This window comes from Ctenocephalides felis, unplaced genomic scaffold (assembly GCF_003426905.1).
Source record: "Ctenocephalides felis isolate EL2017-DRISC unplaced genomic scaffold, ASM342690v1 CF-g0.4_SCAFFOLD_03572, whole genome shotgun sequence".
In the NCBI taxonomy this organism is placed as follows: domain Eukaryota; kingdom Metazoa; phylum Arthropoda; class Insecta; order Siphonaptera; family Pulicidae; genus Ctenocephalides; species Ctenocephalides felis.
This window is the reverse complement of record NW_020539726.1, coordinates 6,752,924-6,778,929: the sequence shown is the minus strand read 5'-3', so window position 1 is coordinate 6,778,929 and position 26,006 is coordinate 6,752,924. Positions and strand designations below refer to the sequence as shown.

The 26,006-nt window shown below is 29.5% G+C and overlaps 1 protein-coding gene across 1 annotated transcript; it reads right to left on the bottom strand.

The window, feature by feature from the left end:
- Positions 1 to 24,071: 24,071 nt before the first annotated feature.
- LOC113387928 (SCAN domain-containing protein 3-like) lies at positions 24,072 to 24,719 on the bottom strand. The gene has a single exon (XM_026625311.1). It carries the CDS (start codon positions 24,717 to 24,719, stop codon positions 24,072 to 24,074), a length of 648 nt encoding a protein of 215 aa, XP_026481096.1.
- Between the last annotated feature and the right edge of the window lie 1,287 nt (positions 24,720 to 26,006).

Genomic DNA, 26,006 nt, shown 5'->3' with positions numbered 1-26,006 from the left:
TTTATTAGCACAAATTTTCACTATTTGTTAAAAACTCACTAACAATTAATTAATTGAAAAGAAAACGTAAATGTTAAAGTAGTTTATTCAACTATTTCACAACACTATAATGTCTGCATGTGTCACAAGTCTACTGCACGAACACTATGTTACGCAACTAACCTGTATTTACAATTAAATATTTAGAACGATGCTACTCAGTTGAGTGTCAAACGTTGACTGCATCACGGAGATATGACACAATTTTGTGTAATCATCGAACAGTGATCATTGGCTTTTTAAAGGCAATATTTAAGACAAACAAAATTTAATATCAAACTTGTTTTGAAATAATGGCAAATATAAAAAAATGAATAAATATATTTATAAATATTATAAAATATAAAATAATTTATATTTATAAAATAAAAAATAGCATAGGCGTCGCGGCATGCTTTGGTTAAAAAACATTTTAGATATTAGTTAGCAAAAAAAACGTTTAGATACTACTACAAATGCTAGATTTGAAATTTCCTATTGTCTATAACACCCAGTTCCGCAATATAACACCACCGCAAAAAATTGAATTCTTTATTTTACGTATAAATTTAATTGAATTTATTGAATTTTTATATTATTCTTAAATTAATGGCAAAAATTACAAATGAAATTTTTAAATTTGTAAAATAAAACTAACCTGATTTGCCCAAACTTTAAACAGCGCATTTAGTGATAGACGAATATACTCGTCAGTACTCGATTCTGGATTGATTAGTTCACGAATACCAGTACTCGATTCTGGGTTGATAAGTTCACGAATACCTCACTTGTTATCTATAAAAAATAAATAAAAAACTAGTGGTGCATGGCATCGTGCCTGAAGGCAAATTGCTGTAAACTTCCCATACCAGAATTAAATACTGAAGAAAAAATAGTAACAACAAATATTAATCAATAATTAATAACAATTGTTTCAAATATTTTCGAATAGATAATTATAAATACTATATATTTTATCGCTCATATTATATATCGACGATCTTATCGCATAAAACACTTGAAAATTACCATAACTCACCCTACTGGAAGTTAATATCATTAATTTAGTAAAAGCATATGATTCTAATAACTACCTATTTAATTAATATTTTAGAAATTCAATCCTAGGATGATATCAAAGTAATATAATAATATGGACAATAAAATTAAAAATAGGACGTGGCTTTTCATCTAGCGGATTCAAAAATAAAGTAATTAACAGATAGTAACTCATAGAATCAGGATCTAACCTGAAATTGTTTTCTTACTTTTAACATGAGAACTATACACTGTTTTTGACTATAACTAAATAAATAATACGATGAATATCATAAAATAATTGATTTTAACAAATATCTACAATGTTTCGTTTTACCCATTTTTATTCACGTATCTTTAAACAAAAAAAAGATAAAAATGAACGGAATCAATATAAATGTTAACATAAATGAGTTATCAATCTTATCGTTGCATGTTTTTATAAATTTTATTACTATATATAACATTACAAATAAAATTGTTTTTATGTCTTCACTTACTTCTGATAAACCTAAAATGCATTTGGGTTCAATATAATTAATTAAGATACAATTACTAACTAAATTCTAGGATTTCCAAAGAATCGTATTAATTTTAAATAAAAAGTTCACAAAATTCCCGTTTAAAACAACTTGGAGGCAATATATTATATTTTCCATTTTTAAAAGTAATTAAAATACTAATATATCATTATATTCTAATGTTGTATCAAAGTAATCATTTCCATTTTTAGATAAATTATATGTATTGTATTAATTTGATAACCAAATATCGAAGTAAATGATGAAAATTGTGATGCATTGATATACATGTAATTAATTATTATCATGTAAAATTGCTATGGAATTTGAATTAATGATCATTTGTGTAATGAGTTCATAATGATGGCCTGCATTCACTTGCATAATAATTGTTGAATGAAGTTATTAATATGCTCGAGTAAATCATATTGCGAAATTAACAGTTGATTAATATTAGAAAAAAAATGAAGTCTATATTAACATATTCAAATAGCAAAGTGATATTTTGAATAACATCTTTAACAGTTTCATCATAAGTCAATAAAAACTAATTATTGATTGAATAAATTCATATAGAGAGTTAGGCGGTGCACCAAGGTCCAATTTGACTTCAATTAATGATACTGTCTAAGCCAAATGAACTATATCATGATAAATAACGCGAATCAAACAAACAACTTACAAGCCATGTATAATCAAACTCCTGGTCAATTCATAATTATAAATTGTGTTATTTTACTATTTTTCTAAACATTGTCATCTATCCATTTTTACCCCATAGTCGGAGTAAAATGAAAAAGTCATGGGGCAAACCGATAAAATGACTTATTTTTAATTTAAAGAAAAAAGTTACAAGGTTAAGGCTACATTAATCAACCAATAAAAGTTATAAGTTTCATGGGTACAAGATTATACTATATAAAACCTTGATCAGGTATTTTGTCAGAAATATTCATCAGCAGAGTCAGAATAACTTATTTAATTTATATCTCGTGAACTTGCTTTTTTCAACTCAATTTAAAGATTTATTTATTATTGTTTATTGTTTACACCTTTGCCAAGGTAAATTTTCAGTTGCTTGTTTTGACCCCAAACCCATGTAGGCTGTTACAGAGGTTATGTGAAAAAAAAAAACTTAAAAATAACAAAACATTAAAAAAATTAAATATCCTATACTTAAAAATTATATTAAGGTCCTGTAAACTAAACGACAGTGCTAAAAACCAAAAAAATAACAAAAAAAAATACTTTTGTTTTGGATTTTCATACTTTCCGTTTATTTCCTGATGATTATACATTTTTTGTGCTCTACTTTCAAATATTGTTAAAAATCCCTAGCTATACTTGTTTCTAAGTATATCATATAACTCAAATCTTAATTTATTTCAGAAGCAGCAATATTAGATAAATTGATAACGATACATTTCTTGAACGATATGAAACCCATTTTCTAATAATACAACGTATTACACAGTTCGCATAACTTCAATTATAATTAAATTAAATTTAATTCAAATGAAATATCCAATGTTCACTGTTGAATATAATTAAAATAACTTACGGTATAGAAGAGCTGTGGGCTAATGGAGGTTATCTCAATAAAAAAACATTGGAAAACCGTTTCATTGTGTGTGTTTTATTGAAGAGGAGTAACTTTTAAAATTAGGACACCGAACGCAAAAAATTGTTTACGCGTTTTCTTGCTTGGCATTCAAATTCATTCCGAAGTACTAAAGTTTCAAAGTAATACGAGAGGGCTTTCTGGAAATATAATTGAAATTAATAAAATTTTGTAAATCAATTTGCGAAATTACGTGAAATATATAGGTTTACTTAGTAGACAGACAAAAACAATTTATTGTGAAAATATTTTTGTTGTAAATTGTTTTCTAATATATATTCTATAGCAAAGCTTTCTTATATGAACCTGAAAATATTCAGCAAATCTACATATTAATATAAATTCTAAATCATCCGATAAAGCAATTTAAAATCTAAAATATACGTATTTGCAAATCAAATCAAATTAGTTAGTAAATAAAACAATAGATTTTCCTTATTCTCCCAAAATATAGGCAGACAATAAAAAATAATTATATAATAGCTAAAATGATATCTGAAGTTAGTTGTAAAGTATTCGAAATTATTTAAGAAAATGTTGATTTACCATTACTTAATAATAATGTTCCATTATATTTTTGAACTTTACTTACCTATGCCCAATTTTATAAAAAATTGCAAAAAAGGTTCAAAATATTTCACAGTAAACGATACATAAATTGCGATCCAGAAATTAACACATTCATTAACATATGTTGTGGATGTTTAATAGAAAATTTTAAATTTCATGAATAATTCGGTACAACTAATAGAATAATTTTACACAGTACGAATAATTTAATGAAGAATCTTGTTTTCTAATACATACTTTATAGCAAAAAGCTTTCTTATATAAACCTGAAAATGTTCAGCAAATCTACATATTAATATAAATTCTGAATCATCCGATAAAGCAATTTGAAATCTAAAAGATATTTGCAAATAAAATCAGATAGTAAATAAAACAATAAATTTTCCATATTTCCCCAAAATATAGGCAGACAATAAAATATAATTATATAATAGCTAAAAAGATATCTGAAGTTAGTTATAAAGTATTCGAAATTATTTAAGAAAATGTTGATTTACCATTACTTAATAATAATGTTCGTTTATATTTTTGAATTTTACTTACCTACGCCTAATTTTATAAAAATTTGCAGAAAAGGTTCAAAAAATTTCACAGTAAACGATACATAAATTGCGATCAAGAAATTAACACATTCATTAACATATGTTGTGGATGTTTAATAGAAAATTTTAAATTTCATGAAAATAATATAATAATTTTACACAGTACGAATAATTTAATGAAAAATCTTGTTCGAGGAATATGTTTCATTGAAATTTTAAACAGTAAGAGTTTCTATAACTTCTTGAAGTTTTTATATATTATATCTAAAAAAATTAATTATTTGTGTACGTAAAGTTTAAACTAAAATTTATTTTAAATAGTTTTTTGTAAACATTTGTGAAATATAGCAGCTTCTAACATCAATAAAAAACAATGGAATAAAGATTGTATTGTGTAATTGCAATGAAAGTATTATGTAATCAATTGACTAATTAATATATTAATTAATGACAAGTATCATCATTTATTTCAAAAAAACTCTAAAAGAATAATAAACGTAATTGACGTTTGTAAATAGAACAGAAAGAAAATCAAATGAAGAAATGAAATAATTTATATTGTTCACAGTTAAATTTGTTATTTATGACACCAAATTTTTCTGCCAATGCTTGACATTGGACTACCTCAAATTCCGATATTTAAAAAAAATCGGGAATATCCAAAAAAAAAAGAATTTTTTTTCCTGTGGAAAAATATTTTTAACTTAACCAGAGTTCATACGATAGCAACATTATTCTAGATTAGGAATATATTTAAATTTTTTACTTCATATTACGTCAGATGCCCATTTCTTGAGGCCGCCCACTTTATCTCCTTCTAGAATTAGAACTTTGACTATTTTTATCTTTTATCTTTCATTTTATATTCTTGAAACATTAGTTAGTATAGTGAAAATATAGTAAAAATATTGTTTGCCTTTTTTAAAAGCTTTTCAAAAATAGCATAAAATTGCTATGCTTTAAACCAGAATACATTTTATGTGGGATATTGTTATAACTTTATGTTGCCCGTAAACATATTATATGATGGGCCCAAAACGAAATTCTATACCTCGTAGCAAACCACAAGGTACATGTAGTCAACTAAATTTATAAATTGCATTCACAAACTTTCTAAAAAATGAGTACTTAAACCAAAAACGACAAGAGTTCTACATTTTGTGCACTCTACCAAGAAGCTATCAGCGAATAATGCGCCCGAAGCCATGTAAATAAATTCTCTGTCTATACGTTACGCGGTACGCCACGCCTAAAAATATACAAAGGCACAGGTTACCTATAATTTTTTACGGGTCCCATTTTTTCCATCGCGGAACGTTCTGATTCCAAATGTATTGTCCGAACGAACTGAGAGATAGGGTTGGACAAATTAAAGATGGCATAATAGAGAAATTATACATAAGTAAAATGTCAACACCAGACAATTTATTGACTTAGAGGAATTCAAAGCTTTAACAGCATGTAGGTGAGACTGGGTGCGGTCGTGCTACTTTTTAATTTGACCAGCAATAATTGTGTTAGTTTATCAATTTGCTGGGAGAAAGGTAAACTAGATGGTAACTTGAACTTTTGTCTACGTGAAAATACTAAAATGTTGTCTTTAAATACGATGGATTTGTCATAAAATCAAATCATACAAGAAAAGAACGAGTGTCACAATAGATCACATCTCCAGGAATATTGTGACAAGCATAAACATAGGCTAAAAAATAATAGCTATAAACATCAAAACGGTTTATAACGACTTTTATTGTCAGAAATATGTAAAACGACTCAACTTAATTTTTTCAACAAAGCTTATTCATATTATATATGAAGTTAACATGAAAACTTGCTTTATCAGTTTAATCTTTGCCTAAATAGGACAAGAAATTCATGTCATAACCGTACCCACAAAATTTGTCACAATCGTACTCAACGCACACTTTTGAAAAAAAAAAATCTTCATTATGACTGAGCTAAATTATCTAAGAAAAAACTAATGGTAATGGCTGGTAATTAACTACTAAAGTTTAACTTATAGAAAAATGATAAACAAAGTGTACTATATGTATACAACAATTATTATTAAAGGAAATCGAAAAAAAAACTTTCTTTTGACTCTTTAAATCCAATGCACTCTACTGATCATATTAATGTAATACGTATTCACCAAACAAGTAATGGAAACTTGTTCCAACAAACAAACTTCATCTTCTACCTCTGGACCATTCACAAAATCAGTTTAGTTTAGCTGTTATGGCGACTATTGTAATCTGGCACAACCGTATTCAGTATTCCCTACTATATCAATTTTATTAGATATTAGACTATATTAGTTTTATTTATGTAAAAATTCAAATACAGATTTTTAAAACAGCACTAGCTGAATATTAAAGCGCAATGTTAACGTTAAAGTTAACGGTAAAGTTTTTTTTAACAATAATTTAAGAGCAGTCAGAACATATTGTTGAAATCATAAAAATTAAATGAGATGAATAAAAATCTGCCTCTACAAAACAAGCGTTCCAAGCTTATTATAATAATCAATTTATATTTTTAGGATTACTTTGATTATCATGAATTAATATGAATTCATTTATATGTACTGATTGCAATTCATTGAAATGCATGAAAAATTTGTGCATTTTACACGTTACAAAAAAATGCCATCCAAAATTCAGAAAAATAACACATATTTAGAATATGGGAACAAAAATTGGATTTGAACATTATATATACACAAAATCCAATATGATAGTAAAAGTTTTGCTCATTAGATTCATTCTTAAAATGACTCGTTAGATATGGTTATAACAATATTACAATATATTTGTTGTGATTGAAAATATTATTATTTTAGTTGCAAAAAATCTAATGAGAATTTGACATAAAAATAGGAACATAATAACTATCTGCATTAATTATTAGTTCTTTATTAATTTTGAAATATGTAAAAATAACTATGAATTTATTGAATTCATATTTAATTATAAATATACTTAAAATATTTTAAAAATTTTAAATTAATATATTTTCTGGTGTTCCCAGTTCAAATACGCAAGATAAATGCATTTATCCCAAAATTATATTTTATTTGTTTTTATGTTTCATGTATTGTTATTTCTAAAAATAAAGAAATCATAAAAATAAATGAGATGAATAAAAACCTGCCTCTACAAAACAAGCGTTCCAAGCTTATTATAATAATCAATTTAAATTTTTAGTATTACTTTGATTATCATGAATTAATATGAATTCATTAATATGTACTGATTGCAATTCATTAAAATGTATGAGAAATTTGTGTATTTTACACGTTACAAAAAAATGTCATACAAAATTCAGAAAAATAACTCATATTTAGAATTGAATATTGCATGTAAACAAAAATTGGATTTAAACATTATATATAAACAAAATCCAATATGATAGTAAAAGTTTTGCTCACTAGATTCATTCGTAAAATGACTCGTTAGATATGGTTATAACAATATTACAATATATTTGTTGTGATTGAAAATATTATTATTTTAGTTGCAAAAAATCTAATGAGAATTTGACATAAAAATAGGAACATAATAACTATCTGCATTAATTATTAGTTCTTTATTAATTTTGAAATATGTAAAAATAACTATGAATTTGTTGAATTCATATTTAATTATAAATATACTTAAAATATTTTAAAAATTTTAAATTAATATATTTTCTGGTGTTCCCAGTTCAAATACGCAAGATAAATGCATTTATCCCAAAATTATATTTTATTTGTTTTTATGTTTCATGTAGTGTTATTTCTTTTTAGAATTGTAAAAATAATTATTTTATGACTTCAACGAAATTAAAATTAGTCATCAAAAATTTGCATGTTAAGAGATCGCATCTTTTTTTTAGTCGGACCATCAATCAATAATCAACAAACAATCAGGTTTTTTATTTTTATAGTAGTTTTATTATTGTGTGTTGAGATGTGGCTGATTTGGTTTTAACAAAATAATTAAAGAAAATAAAATTGAATTTTTGTTAGTATATTTTACCAATAAATATTTGTGATTCAAACGTGCCTCCAAGTCGAATGCACCCTATAATAAAATACATTATTTTTGACATACAGTTGTAAACATGATATAAATTTCAAAATTATTTGACAATTCAAATTGCATTTCACCGTCAATTTTATTTCTAGTTCATAACTTTCAAAATTTATTAAAATCTGTAAAGACTATATATTTTTGTTATGAAATGTGATTTTGGATATAGCCTATCACCCATTATCACCTTATTTCGGAAAAAATGTTGGATATATTATAAAATATTTGTTAATTTTTGAATTCGTCAAAGATATTATATTTTTAGAATTGTCAAATTTTTTTTATGATGAATGTTAAATTCAAAGTGTCGCTTCTATATTGTAAATTATGTTATGATGACGTTTTAGTATCTGAACTAACATGGCAAGCAAACCTGAATCTTAAATCGATTTATGTCGAAGTTTCCATAAATATTGACAACTGTTATTTAACAATGTTTTGTTTTTATTTAGATCATAACTATCAAGATTTACTAACATTTTATAAAGTTATTTATTTGTAACATTAGATGAGATTTTGAATAAATTCTGTCATCTACAAGTTGTATATATATGCACACAATAAGCCAATAAAATTTAAAATCGCTTCAAGAATTTAGGCGTCTATATAAATATAAAAGCATAGAACAAACTCTTAACAATATACTTTCCAAATTGAAACTGCCAACAAGTGTGGTTCGTACACCTAATATAGTTTACAAAATTCATTGCGGGGATTGCGATCCTGTCTATATAGGTAAAACAGAAAAAAACCTAATAAAACAACTTAAACAGCATCAGAATAACTCGAAAAACAAAAATCATAATCAAACTGTGATCACTCAGAAATTTTAATCTTAATTTTAGTGTTGCAAATATATTATATTGAACCAAACACTGCTCACAGACGTTTCTCAGAAAGTTACTTTATACAGATATATAAAAACAGCATAAACAAAAGGAATGATTCGTCTTCGATATGTAAAAATTATAAAACAATTATAAATAATGTTTTAAAAATCATGGAATAAAAATAACAGTATTTTTCTGTTGTCAAAAGATATAATTTAAAAACAAATTCAATGAAACAAAGATCAGATTAAATTGACATTTGAAATTCACTATAACTGATTTATATAAAAATAAAGAAAATAATAGTAGTAAATTCGCTGCAGTTATACTGGTATTGTAGAATTTTATCAAGTAATCATTAATTCAGTAAGTCAACCATTTATCATTTTGTTTTACATAAAATGATTTTTAAATTCTGTTCTGGTTATAAATAAGTTATTCTTATTTCTTTTCCTTCTTCCTTATTGTCAAACCACTGATGATGATGTAAAATTGTGGATCAAAATGTATGGATTAAAATAAAAATTCATACTCACTCACACACACATTATATATATATATATATATATATATATATAATCTAAGCAGAACTTGAAATGTTATTGCCTGTATTAAATGATCTATATAATACGAATTACTGATGGAATGCAGTCAAAACATATTTCTCGACATAACTATCAAACATTCTACATCATTTATCTCAATATTGATACATCGACGTAGGTGGGTATTGTCCATCCCCTGTCGTAAGCGGAAGACCGTCTGGTTAGGTCTATCCAATCGGGAGAATTGTACGAGTGGCCTGCAGTCAGGCATCTAATATATTGCCGCACCGGCCGTTTTCCCGCAGAGGCCTCATTTTTCCTCCGTTTAGCACTAACACCCGATCAAAGAGCGCCTGCCCCTCGAACGAAATTAGTGATGGAAAAATTTCGATATCGATTCTGCGGATTATATACTGCTGGTTCGTACTTAAGGGGATATAAAGAATTTAAGATTGCTGAAGGAGCACTTGCTCGGAAGAAGTAGATTAATGGCAATTATATTTAAAAATGTATAAGGCTTATTGTTAGTGAATCGAAACAGAGAGAATGAGATGAGAGCATTGTACTTGGTTGAGTTTAATGGAGCTAACTATAATTGTTATATGAAACAATGTAATCTTGTACTCTAAGGTTTTTGTAATAAGTAAAATTGGCGTAAAATCAACATTTAATTTACAATTTTGATATACGCAATACAGATTTGGTATTTTTGGACGGAGTTTGTTAATTTAGCGTTAGAATAATATTTATACCATTTTATAAATATCGTATTATACTGCATTCAAAAACTTCAAATTATGGAAATTTAAAAAATATATTGTTCCATAATGTATATAGTATTTTTTGTTTTTGAATAAAAAATTATCAAGTAAAGATGAATCTAATATGATCTAGTAGCATAAAAATTAGAATATAATTTTCCACAACAGAAAAGAATATTTAAAAAAAAATCGAGAATAAAATAGTAAAAATGCTAAATATTGAGCATTATATGAGATTTATAATTAATAATTATATATTTTGAGTTCGTATTTTATATTCGAAGTATTGCTTGAAATAACATATCTAAGCAATATCTATCCTATACTAATAATTAATATAGGCTCAAAAGAAATAAACAATATTTTACACACATTCAAAACCAATATGAGTTCAAAATAAATAAACAATAATATTTATCCCAAATTCAAAAATGTTTTTTATCCCACATTCAAAAATATTATTTAATATGTATTGAAAAACACTATTAGCAGTATTCGGATATATCTATTTATTTCAACCTAACTCATATAGTTTATTTCATCAAATGATTTCAACAGAAGTTTTGTTTGTATTCATAGATTCAAAACATAAATTCCGGAAAAATACTACAACATAAAGATTTTTCTTGGCAGTCAGTTTTATTCACAACCCCACAAAAAAGTGCGGCTGGCATTCCTAAGTTATTTCTCTGTGAGAGTGTGTTAAATGAAAATTCGTTAAAGCCCCAATGCTGTGTATAATACGAGTCTGTTAGAATTCGGGTTTTATTTACATATTATGTGTATATATTATTTGCGGTGAGGTCCCGGCTTGTTTTATGTCTTTCGTGCGGGTATTTTTTCCCTCTCGTTACCTTTTGATTTTAACCGAAATAAGCCCTATCACACGTCGCACTGTGGCGTGAAATTAACATTACAGATACCTCTGTACAAACACCTGTTTTACCTAATGAGTTTTGCCAGTGATACTAATTTTCAGATTTTTGGGTTGTTGCCTTAAATGCGGTCCCGATTTATGTCCCGATCCTATCACTTTCATGAATTTAAATAAATATTTGCATTGAATTACTTTATAATTAGTGAACAAAAATCGCCAAAATTTAACCATTTGAATTCAGAAAACAATCGATTCGTATTGATGGGAAGATGAGGCGAAGGCAGGTTCCTTCCGAAGATGCGGAACACACATACAATCAGTTTTTAAGTGAACGGCACATCTAATAAGAATAAATAAAAAAATACTCGATTTGTATTGATTGAGTATACAACTCATTACGCAAATGCAGCGGTTTCTGAGATACGGAGCAAAAAGTGCAAAGAATGAGAGAACCGCGCATCCTATTGAGTGATTCAAAATGTTTGTGTGAAAAAATGAAGTGTTTATTTTGTTTTCGTTTTTACATTATCACAGAAAATCTTTTCCGCAGGCGGCAAAACTGCACGTAAAATTAAATATTTACTTAAAATCTTCTATTAAAAAAAGACTATACTCCCATCATTTGGAATTCGGAATCTGAACAATCATTTGATGATATCAAAAGTGCTCTCTCTAACGCAACTCTAAGAAACTCCGAGCGAAATGTTATTACTTATGATTCCCATAGCATAGAGTTTCAAAAAAAAAATGGTACTGTTAAGCATTGCTCGAAAAATGATGCTGATTTAAATGTGATTGCAGAAGACATAAAATATTCGAGGCTTTTAGTGAAAAACAAACAGGTACCAAATACAAGTCAGCTTTTTTTAATGAAAAGATACCATGACCGAATTGAATAAACGTAAATGTACGCGCTCAAACACAAATCCGTGTTATTTCGTTATATACCAAAATTGTTAAATGTTTCTAAATAGTTTCAAAACCAAATGCAAAACGTTCGGAAAATCTAGTTTGTTACGCTAACAATGTTTCAGTATCGTATGTATGTAAAAGCATATATATATATATATATATATATATATATATATATATATTTACATATATTGAGACATTGTCCCTAAAGCGAATCCTACAGAAGTGTATATAAAATAATCTTATAGCGTTCTTTAAATTTCAAATATGTTTCTTCGATGTAATTCTGCTTTTAAAGCTTTATTTCCGTCGATATTGTGTCTTGGTTAAATACTTTAAAATGAAATTACTAATGTTTGTTTACTTCTGTAAAAAAATAATATAGAAATGTTCAATATAAAATAATAAGCGTATTTTTGAAATAGGGTACTACTGGGTCCAGCTTGACTTTGATCAATTACATTGTGGAAACCAAACCAATTATATCATAAATAATAACATGCATCGAACAAACAACTATTTGACTATGTTAGCAAATCCCAGTTAATTTATTATTGTAGAAATATGTTTTCCTGCTGTGTTTCAAAAACTTGTAACCTGACCCTTTTTACCCCAGACGAGAAAAAAATAGTAAGGCCAGGGGCACATAGGTTCAACGTTTTATTTTAATTTTAAAGGGATTTTACAAAATATTAGGTATATTATTCAAATTACAAATTAAAATTAGCTGTAAGTGGAATTCTGTCTTGAGGCAATTATGGCATCGTGCCTTAAGGCAAATTGCTGTAACTTCCCGTACCGTAACGAAATGTTCGAGAAATACTTAATGTTTTCAAATAGATTATTATAAATATTTATAAGAATTATATAAACTGAATTGCAGAGTTAAAATTATTTGTAAAGTATATTAGAACTGTAGTCAGAATTAAAAATAAAATCTGAAATATTTTCGATATACACAAAACTAAAAAAAAAAAATTGAACAAAATCAATTATTTTGTTAAGACAAGCAGAAAGTTTTTTGAATCATTTAAATCGGACGCTTAGTTCTCTCAAAAACTGCCATTTTGTACATATTTAGCTCCGTATCTTCAAAATGGCTGGGCCTGCCTTTGCCAAAATCTAATAAACACTTCTCCCAATCATTACTAATTGAATGTTTTTTAGATCATTCAAATCGGATACTCCGTTCTCTCAAAAATCCGATTTCTATTTTCTGCACTCTTTGCTCCGTATCTCCGAAACGACTGGACCTGCCTTTGCCAAAAACTAATCAGCTCTTTTCCCTATCAATAGGAATCGAATGTTTTTTGAACCATTCAAATCGGAAAACGTGGGCGAAAATTTGTATCCATACATATCTATACACACACATCCATTTTTTCTGAAGTATGCCAAAATGTTCAGAAACCTTCAAAACGTCAAAAAATGTAAAAATTTTCAATTCCGATTTTCGGCCCATTACAATAACTTACCATACGGGAAGTTAATAACTGTAAAAAACTGTAAAACTCGACCTGTCATTTCGGCAGAAATATTCATCAGCAGAGTTGGAATAATTATTTATTTGTAAAATTATTTGTTTAACTTCTTGGAAAATTATTTGTTAGTCTTAATTTTTTCATTCGCTAATTTTTTTACACCTTTGACAGGGTAAAGGTTTAGTTACTCCTTTTAATACCATTCAGGTGAAAACTTTAATAGAGGTTAGGAATTACTTTTGTTATGGATTTCCAAACATATTTGTTTATCTCCCAATCGCGACGTTTGGTTGTGGCTGGTTGAACATCCTTTTCCTTCTACTGTCAAATATTAGTGTTAAAAAATTCTTGACTTTATTAATTTTTGAGATATTGATGGTAGACCTTTTTACCAGCGGATCTTTAAGCCCCGCTTTACTCTAGTGCCTAAACTAAATGTTATCACTATATGCGAAAAATAATTCCATTGGTTATTAAATAAAAGTTATTCAAGCGTTTATATGATAATGTTCAACGGAATGTACTTATTTGAATTTTAGCTTCGTGATTCTGCAAGTTATTTGAAAAAGCGAGATATTTAAGAAAAAATTCTAAGAATTGATAATTTATGCCAAAAACACTAAAACTGTATTTACTAAAAACATAAAACAATTACGTATTAAAAAATCTTGTGGAATTTTAAAAAAATGAATAAAATCGTAAGTGGAAATATTATTACCTGCCACATTTATAATAATATCGGATACAAGATATATGTAAAATACTGTGACAATTGGGGGTTGAAGCCCCCTTCTTGGGGTATGCAATGGCTGCCAAATATTATATTCTAGCCTTGCAACCCCATCACGAAGGGGTTACTTCAACACTCCAATCGCCCGCTAAAGTACCTGTAATTACCTGTGGGGGTTAGTAGCTACTATACGAATGAAACCAAGATTACTTTTATAACTAACTTTATTAAATAATTAATAATACATTCCGCATGTATTTGTGGAACATGACCGTACTTGCATACGGTCATGTTCCCTAACTAATACCTCTTATTCCTATTTCATGGTATATGTGCTTATATGGGCATATGAGGGGAGAATAGCTATAGCTTATAATCTACATGATCTGACCTTTAAGCTGGACCTGTCTTGTTGCACAACACACACACAACTAACACTAACGTATCCCAAGGCGTTTGCCTATGGGATACGTCTCAGATCGCTGTTACTTCTTAATTGCCAGGACCTCTCCAGAGCGACTCACTGATGGACCCCAAGAACCAATAAATGGTGAACAGTAGGGATAGTGTACTTTGGGGTAGACGACTATCAGGCGACAATAATTATCAATAAGACGATAATATTGATTATCGTCACACGCCCCCTGTCACACCAGAGCCGCCCTTGGCTCTAAAAATTGTTGCTACTTTCCAACGATGTTTGAGGTCCCCGTAGCGGTATCCATAATTGTTGGCCGCACGTCCAGAGCCTGGTTTACTTAATATGAAATCGAACGTAGACTGTAGTTGTGGGTGTGTGCCTTCAGTAATTGTGCTTTCGGTCAGATTTATGTCGTCTTGGGTTCTTAACTAGCTATTCTCCCATTTATTAATAAATAAGATTGTTAGACCACAAACAAAAAAAATCGATTAAAAACATAACAAGTAATCTATAAAAAAAATATATATCGACAACCATAATCTTTAAAACAAATATCAAACTAAATTTATATAGGTCAATTTGACCCTCAACTGAACTTAATTAATTTTGTTTTCCAAGAGCTCGTGTTTGAAAAAACTGTACTTATATGAATTTCAAACCGCGACGTTATTCAAATTAAACACGAAAGAAAAACTAGCATCTATCTATACATAATGCTACAATACCACAAAAAAAATTACACGTTGAAAGATTAATACCAAAAAGAGAACGTTTTCTAGTTTTTTCGGAACACGCTATCTTGACAACAAACTTAACCTATGTGTGTGTGCTGTTCCCTATTATCTTGGTTGTAGTATAAGTTATTACGAAATAAACGTAACCCAAAATCTAAATTAGTTCGCCAGAATCGATGAGCCCGATATATGGACAATATAAAGTAACGCGTGAAAAAAACATAAACAAATAACTAATGTGACGATGAACAATAAGAAAAAAATTATTTACATTTGCTTTAAACTAAACTCGATTACTTAAATCACTAGATGACTAACGAGCGCGACATTTACAGTAATTCAGCCTCTACTGGTGTGATTGCCCCCCAAACACAAGACCACAGATGGGGGCTAAGATCTAGTTATCCTTCTTGCTCCCCCCGCAGCGCCCCAACCATAATAACACTAGACCGCTTATGCCCACCCAAAAACAATGGCACTTACAATCACCTGTGTAAGCGGGACACACCCGGAGTTCCCCAGCTCGGCACAAGGGCCCTCCAAGGTTGTCCCCTTCGCGGGGAAATGGCGACGTGCGACCTATGGCGCCATTCCAGTCTCACTGAAGGTACCTTCACAAATAATCCTATAATCACTCAATAAAATACTCATAATAATTCGACGGCTGCGGGTTTGATTAAGGGCGGTTTCCCCGATTGAAACCGTACGCGTCCATCGATTCGGACACCTCAATGGTCCTCGCTCGTGGACAACTGGGCCCAGCTTTAAACAATAATATTCTCATATTCACATAACAAAAACGTACATCCGATATGGCGTCCCGATATAAGCCTGCAGACTTATATTTATATAATCTTGTTGCAACAACCTACTCTCCACAAACAAAAATCCCACTATAACTTCTTTGCACCATGACGACTAAATATCCTAACATATTCTAAAACTTAATTCTACAATCTATCTAAGGGAGGGGGAGGGGAATCTTAAGACTAAACCTTATATTATTATTATTTTAAAAAAAAGTAAATGATTTTTTTCCTCAATCATATACTTCTACGCCGAAAAAATCTTCTACTCTACCAAAATGAATCATGCCGTATCGATCTAATTTCTTATGAAACGAGCCCGGACGTTTCATGCCCAAGCGTTACTGCTTGTCCCGGCCGCTCGGACTAACGCTACGTCAACCGACGGCCGAGCTGCCTACGGTATATTACTATACAAAATAAAGAAAAAAATAATATTGAAAATAAATAATTAAAAAAAGGTGGTAAAGGCTACGACACGATTCTTCAATTTATATATTTGTTCATACAAATATACCTATTCTTGATTCCTAACATCAAGTTCGCCCTATCTCTAATACCCATACATTTTTGCTTCCTTTATTAATTTCTTTCTTTAATTTTATTTGCCATATCGGACCCCTTAATCAGGATTGGGCGGTCAAAAACACGAGCCAATAACTATTGACGAGACAGAATTAAAGTATCTTTGATAAAAAATCAAATCGTATTTTGTCCATATAAAAAGGCATCACGAAAATTTAACAAAACGCCGACGGTATAAACTAACGCGATAATACACTACAAACGTTCGTTTGGTTTGATTTACGGTGACATTATCAATAAACAAGAAAAAACACGACGAAAATCATAGTTTACATCTAATCCTAATCATTATCATACTTTACAGATATAAAACTATTATATAATATACATAAACAATAGGGCCGCCATAACACATTTATCCTCTCGACTAAAAATTTGCCCTGTATACATCATTACCTTCAACGCCTTTTAACATAGGCCATAAACTCTATCCGTAAACCAAACCAAACGTTTCGCGACGCACGGCTAAAAAAAAAACGACACAACGATATATACATATATAAAACAAAACATTATTCGAATATATTAAAGTGGCGAACAAAACGGATAATGCAATAATGATAAATAGGATAAAAACAGTAAAAGTGACAAAGTTACGCGTATGATATAAAACTGATTTATTATGAAATAATAAAACATTAAAATTAATAAGAATTAGACAAACGTGAAGAAGAAAAAAAAACTACTAGTTCGAAAATAAAAACAGCGAAAAAAAGTGTCACTGGCCGTTCTAGCTGTATGACGCACACAACTAGAGCGTTTATCCAACCGTCGGGTACAGGTCCGTACTTGGCAAGACCGAGTGAAACCCTTACCAGTGTTCCTGCACCCGCAGAGATATGACTTCTAAAAGACACCTTGTGCCTGCAATCTGCTCTAATTAACGAAGGTTGGCTAGTCCTTTCGTTACCGTGCCGCATACGATGTATAACTAGACTGGTCGCGATAGCCGTTGTAATCGTTATGCAAAGAAATCATATCCCAATCCTACTATTAGTAATAGGATCGGTCGGATAAAGCCGCGAATTGAGCACCAGCCGATGCTGACCCGGCAGGACTGAGGCCAACATTTGTACGCGTAATAATAAAAAAAGAGAGTAAATAGATAAAAAGAAAAACATTATCAATAATCAAATTATTAAAACTAATAATCATAATCAAAATTATTAAAACTAATTCATTATTGCATCATCTTACAAAAAAACACGAAAATACACGAAAATATTCAACGTTAAAATATTAAGTAAGAAAAAAAAACTATACTAATACTACCAACCAATTACTCTATACCTATTTATTACACAACAGTCCAGCTGGTCAGATATGAATAGCATGCCTATGTTTCAACTATTTGAAACAAAAACTAAGTCCTTGTTAAACTAACAAATCCGATTCGGCACTGTCTGCCTGGCTCAAAAAACTTTGACTCTCTGCACGCGTTTCGTACGCGCCAAACATCTCACCCCGTGAGTTTCTCAAAATTCTTACACTTTTACACATAGGCACGCTAGTCTTTATGCTAATTCTCCCCCGTAAAATTACTTAAAAATAAAACCAACGATAATAGAAATTTGTTAAAACGTGATAAATTGCTAATCTTACACTTGACTAACAAAAGTGACAAAAACTTGACTTATTCAGATAACTTTCAAAAACTTTTAAACTGATTAATATTATTATAATCGAATTTTCAACTTAAATTGAATTTTCCTATATAAAATAAAAAGTAAACATTTTTATCCTATGAATCTAGTTGAAAAAAGTTAACAAATTTATCAGCTAACAGAAAAAAGAAAAACATAAATTTCTTTGCAGTAAACCGTTACTTATTTAGCAAATCTTAACTATTTAATTTAAATAAGTAAGGAAAAACTTAATATTTTTTACAACTTTCTTGGTCTACATAATATTCTGAACTAATAATTAAAAAAAAAAATCACAAATAAACAGACTTTTTTTAAAAAAAAATCATGGTAGGCCTTAATTTAATTAAATTATTCTAACTATTTTATTCATAGCGCGTAAAAGTAAAAAGTAATCTTGCCTCATTCGTCTTTGAAATCGAAAAATTTGGTAATTACAGGGTTTGTTAACAACCGCGAATAAAAAAACTAAATCAAAAATAAATGAAAACCGCTAAAACTATTCGTGTTTATCTGTACTTATACCCGTACTTATGTTTAAAAAAAAATGATTAAAAATGCATTTTGGGCGCGAACATTTTCAAACCGTTTAACAATCACTGAGGGTGAGTATGAAATTTTGAACTTGACCACCATGCTGAGTCGCGCACAGGTCAGGTCCAAACGATTGAAAAAAAAAAAGGACTGGGAAGCTAAATTTCTCCGGAAAATGGCCATGTGTTTTGCGTGACCACGCGTATGTGCGCTAAAATGTCCCAAAAGCGAAATACTTGAGCTTACGAGAAAAAATATATTCGACGATTGGAATATTATTTTATAAAATTAAAAATATTTTTGTGGATATATTGCGATTTTTATAATAAAAAGAATAAAATGAAGAAAATAAAAGAAAAAAAAATTGCAATCACATCTACGATTATGTGAATTTATAATTCTTATTTATTTATTTATTTTTTATTGCTTTCTATTCGAGCATAATAATTGAATAATTTGTAATTCTGTAAAACAAAATTGGGTAGAAGACGTAAAATTAAATTAATAGAGCAAGAATTTAAATTGAATTCGATTAGAAAAATGAAACATTTTTGTTATTTTATAAATTTTATACTATTAAGTTCAACAAATACATTAAAATACAGCATCTATTAAAATTTCATACTCAAGCCTTATTCAAAATCAAAACAATGATTTATAATCTTAAAATATCGGGATACGCGCGCTTTTAAGAAACAAAACTACAGATAAACACATGTAGCAATATACATACGAAAATACACAAGCATAAAGAAATTTCTCGACGTTTAAAATTTAAACGCATTAAAAATACAACCGAAACACGTATACAGTGGGAGCTACTCGCTTGGTTTTTTATTAAATATTATTTAAATATAAAATAAAAAAAATTGTAAGTTGGGGATCGAATACGCTTTCATCATTGTGACAATTTGGAGGTTGAAGCCCCCTTCTTGGGGTATGCAATGGCTGCCAAATATTATATTCTAGCCTTGCAACCCCATCACGAAGGGGTTACTTCAACACTCCAATCGCCCGCTAAAGTACCTGTAATTACCTGTGGGGGTTAGTAGCTACTATACGAATGAAACCAAGATTACTTTTATAACTAACTCTATTAAATAATTAATAATACATTCCGCATGTATTTGTGGAACATGACCGTACTTGCATACGGTCATGTTCCCTAACTAATACCTCTTATTCCTATTTCATGGTATATGTGCTTATATGGACATATGAGGGGAGAATAGCTATAGCTTATAATCTACATGATCTGACCTTTAAACTGGACCTGTCTTGTTGCACAACACACACACAACTAACACTAACGTATCCCAAGGCGTTTGCCTATGGGATACGTCTCAGATCGCTGTTACTTCTTAATTGCCAGGACCTCTCCAGAGCGACTCACTGATGGACCCCAAGAACCAATAAATGGTTAACAGTAGGGATAGTGTACTTTGGGGTGGACGACTATCAGGCGACAATAATTATCAATAAGACGATAATATTGATTATCGTCACAATACTATTATCAAATCTTTGATATAAATAGTGTGTGACTTTTCTCTAATACTATAATTTTTATAGAATCTCAATATAAATAGTCACAAGTCATAATTGTGGGAATGTGAAATATATTATATGATTTATAAATATATGCTATGAAAACGGAAAGCAATTACTTTATGAAAAATCTTATTGATTTTGAAAATACTTTAATATAAAAGTTTATCTTTTATAATACTGCGACATTTATAGATGCTCAATATAATGTTATAGAATGTTGAACAATAAAATGGTATTTTCGGGAATGTGAAAAATATTAAACTTTTGAAATGTATAAATTGAACAATGCAACAATAGATATTGAAATAAAAATAACTTCTAGAACAATTATGTAGCGATTCTAAAATATATTGTCAATTCTTTAAAAATTGCATCCTAGTAATTTTTATATTTCACAAAATGGCATTGGCTCATGAGCCTTTGTAAGTAAGTCCAATATTTTTAAAATACAGTGCATACAATCAAAGATTTTAAGAAATGTTGCAAATGCACCTTGGCACATCTTTCAATTTGCAATCAATATTGGCTAGAAATTACCTTACCTAGATAAAAAAAACTTTAAGACTTTAATAAAACAAATTTTATGTACCAAAAATTTAAGATCATTCAAATGTGTTACTTAAACCACTTTTGAATGTACCAATATTTATAACTTCAAAATAAAAATTTAGCGTTATATAAATTGGAAAACTTAGTAACACGATTTGAAAAGAAAATTACTTCTCCAACATAAGTCAGTCGGAGATTTTAAAACATATTGATAACACTTTGAAAATTTCTTACACATTATTTTTGTACTGCACAGAATAAAACATTCATTGAAAAATAAAGTTTTGATATATAAATGCGTGAACTTGGCATTTATTCATGGGGTTGTGCAAGGAAGTTCAATATTTTAGGATTCAGAGAACACATTTTTTTACGAAATATCACAGATGTACTAGTTGAAAATACCTTACGTGGATGAAGTAATTAAAAACAGAAAAATGGAGGATCATCCATATGACTAAAACAAGGCAGACAACATTTTTTTTAGTTTTCTCACAGCTAGTATGTTGAGATCGATCTCAATGTACTAGCTGTGAGAAAACTAAAAAAATGTTGTCTGCTTTGGCCTTAATCAGATAATCACTATAGCGCTATCTCTATAAAAAATGTGCCCATGACAATTATATTTTGCTTTGTAGTAAATTATGTATCTATTATTATATCGTAACATCTTTTTAAAATTAAATATAAGTTATTTGTCTGTTTGCTGTTTCATTCATCCCGCCTATAGGATATAAAAAACCAGGGGACAATTTTTTGATAAACAGCAAATAAAAAACATTTTTACAAAATTAAAAAAAAATAGGGCATAAGACAGTTTTTGGATAGGATTACATTTTTTTCAAAACAGCGAAGTGACACATTCCATAATGATGAATTAACTGAAAAGTTTGTTGCAGTGAATATAGTCAGATAGTTGTTTGTTCCATATGTGTTATTTGTTGTGATATAATTAGTTTGGTTTAAACAATAGAATCGCTCAAAATCGTAAAATTGGACCTTTATACCTCCGCCCCACTTGATAAATATATACTGAAGTTGAATATTATTAAAACACATTAAACAATATTGTAATGCTCATAGATTTTTTAACTATTTACTGCAAAATACAATGCATTCTACCCAAAAGCCTACAATACCAATAGATTATACGTTGTGCGGCGGCAGAGTTGCCCTCAAATTTTTTAATTTAAATTCATCAACTATTAATTAAATCAGCCGCAGCAGCGAGGACTATACAAATACGTTTCCTCTTGTTCGAAAGCTAAAATGCCGCATCATTATCAAATTTGCTGTTAATATCAGAATACAATAAAACCGCAATTCATATGCGGATATTGTGGATATTCTATAGCAGTGGTCGGGAAACTTTTGGAACCATTACCCCAAAATGTTTTTGTGCGACCTCTCATTACCCCAGAAAAAAAACACGACTTAACCAAAGAAGTATAATTAGAATCTGTTTGCCACATATTTCTGTATAGCCATAACCTGTTAATTAAAGGTTTTGTTACATTGTTTGTTACTTCTAAACTTCGAAAAAGGCTGAAACAAATGGTTTGAAGGAAACAATAACTGAAAACTATATTTTTTATATTATATTTCTTATGAAAACCCTATTAATACATGAATAAACAATAAGTACAATTAATTTGACATGAAGTAACAATAAACACGCACACATTCTTACATCACGATTTTGAGAAATGATGTTGCTTCATTTTTGACAGTATTTGTTCAAAATTGGGATTTTTAATGTCAAAGCAATTTTAATGCATTCTTCGGCATTTAGTCTATTTCTACTTCTCGATTTAATGTTTACCAGACTGGAAAAGCCTTGTTCGCACAAGTATGTGGTTCCAAATGGCAGCAATTTTTTTACCGCCTCTTCATGTGCTATTTCAAAACCCTTTGCAGCTTTTGATATCCAAAAACATGAGAGATTTTGTTTATTACCAAATTCAATATGAGCTTCGGTATTGGATCGAAGTTCTAAAATCGATTCAGCTAAACCTGCAGGTTGTTCTGGTATCATAGAAATGTCACATTTGAAAGGATCTATAACCCAACTCACAGAACGTATATCCAGATCTGGAAAGTAATCCAAAAACCGCTCTCTCAGTTTAATAAGATGTCTTACTATTGTATCTTTGATATCAACTAATGTAATATTTTCAGAATTCTCCAAAAACAAAGCTAACCTTGGAAAAGATGTTATTTTGTTTTCTTCTACCTTCTGCTTTCAATACTCCAGCTTTAACCCAAATGCTGACAATATTTCTCTTGCTGAAATAATATTACAATGCTTTCCCTGTAATTCTTTGTTCAATATATTTATGCTTTCAAATATGTCTGCCAAATATGCGAGATATGCAATCCAGGAAGAGTTATTAAAATGTTCTGCAAGAATATTTTTTTGAGAAACCAAAAACATTTCAACTTCATTTTTGAGAGTCCATACTCGATTTAAAACATTTCCGCGAGAGAGCCACCTCACTTCTGTATGATAAAGGAGGTCTGTATACTCAGCTTCACCATCTTGACACAATTCACGAAATAGTCGCGTATTTAGTGCATGCCCCTTGATAAAGTTTATAATCTTGATAACATCGTGCATGACGGCTTCTAGTGTAGGTTCTAAATATTTTACCATAAGGGCCTGGCGATGAATCATGCAATGAGTAATTTCGATAGTTGGGTTTTTTTTCCTTACAAAGGCGGAAAAACCATTAATATGACCCAACATAGCTGGAGCTCCATCCAAAGATACCGTTTTCCCATTTTAAGCATTGCGGTTTGAAGTAATCGTTGACCTTATTATAAATATCTATTCCACGACATCTCAACTCGAGAGGAGAGCAAAACAGCAATTCCTCTTCAAAATTATCCACACCTTTGTAGCGAACATATACCATCAGTTGTGAATTGCTACTAAAATCCGTTGTCTCATCTAGCTGAATAGCAAAATATTTTGCCTGTCTTAATGCAAAAACTACTTGCTCATTCACATTTTCTGCTAATACAGAAATTCTCTCTTTCACAATTCTCGCAGACAACGGCACTGAGTTTAGTTTCTTCGCTTCCTTTTGACCACACATAATCTCTGCCATTTTGACAGCAGCTGGTTTAACCAAGTCTTCACCGATAGTGTATGGTTTTTTATTTCGAGCGATTAACCAAGCTACTTCCAAGCTAGCCCTTGATGCTGAACGCTGATCAAAGTTACCATACAAGTTGCAATTCAATCTTTGCCTTTTAATGGATATCTCCAAATTTGGGAAGTATTCTCGCGGTTTAGAACTTAGTTGCGAATGAACATTATCTAAATGTTTTTTTAATTGACTTTTTTTGAAAGATTCTGGTGTCAGTACCTTCATACACACAACACACTATGGTTTCATTGTACCATTGTCCTCTATTTGGGTAAAACCGTAATTAAGGAATTCCTCTTGGTATGTTCTTTTTCTATTTTCTGTCATCTGAAGAAAATAAAAAATATGTGCAATACAAAAATACTAGAATACATGAATACTAAAATACTAGAATACGTGAATACAACAATTCTCGCATACTAAAATGGTAAAATAGTAGGATACAAGAATACGTTTAACAAAGTATCAAATTGCGGCTTACCTTGATCGATATATTGACGATTAATAATAAAATTATGGTCTTGTCAGTAACTAACTAATATTAACTGATAACTACTTGGTTTCTAACTTATAAACACAGATGTAGTTTGGCGGCACGGCACGGACTAAGCAGGCACACTCTTGCAACTTACGACTAAGCACGTCGCCGGAGCTGCGCTCAATGTTGCCAAATCATGCATTCGATATTCGTTTTACTGAGGCCGCCATCTGTTGAATCGATTGGTGACCACTATGTTCGGTTCAACGATTTTAACCCACACTAACTTTTTACCCCCAAAAATTCCACTTTTACCCCATTTTGGGTAATTTACCCCGGTTCCCCGACCACTGTTCTATAGCAAATACATTACCTGATTCGAACGAAAATTCAGGACTGCCAAATCTACTTGAATATCAGAATTCATGAAATAAATTATAGATTTTTTTAGAGATTTTCGTTTTATTTAGAAATTGTTATGCCACGATGATTTACTAAAAAACATATAAATGGATGAAGAATGTTGAACAATAAATATCAGTCTCAACTTCATTATATGGTAAAGTAGGGCGGGGCTAGTTGAGCAAATTTTTACTTAAACGAATGTAGCTCCTCAACGAAATGTCTCAATAAATTGCTATATGGCTTAATGGAATTGTTGTTTATCGCTTAACGAAAGTGTTAATACTATTTTTTGGTAATAAGTAAAATTTAAAAGCTACGTCTGTTTAAATGCAAAAAGTCAAGTATGCTCAATGTACCCCATAGGTGGGGCAAGTTGAGCACTAAGAAAGTACAATGAAATCATAGGTTCAATGTCGATTAGTGATGAAATAAAATAAGTTTTCAATAACCAGTTCTATATTTATAGTCTTTATTGACAGAGAAAACAAAACTTATAGTAATTTTCTTTGAATAATTAACCAAAAGTAGAATCAACAAAACAATATCGTATCTTAAGAATTATTTTACCATTATATTCAGTATTTTTGATTAAAATCATTATTTCTTTATATTATTACTCATATTATTTC

Excerpts from the sequence above, each read along its gene's own strand:
- LOC113387928 (XM_026625311.1), bottom strand. The coding sequence starts at position 24,719 with ATGAAGGTACTGACACCAGAATCTTTCAAAAAAAGTCAATTAAAAAAA.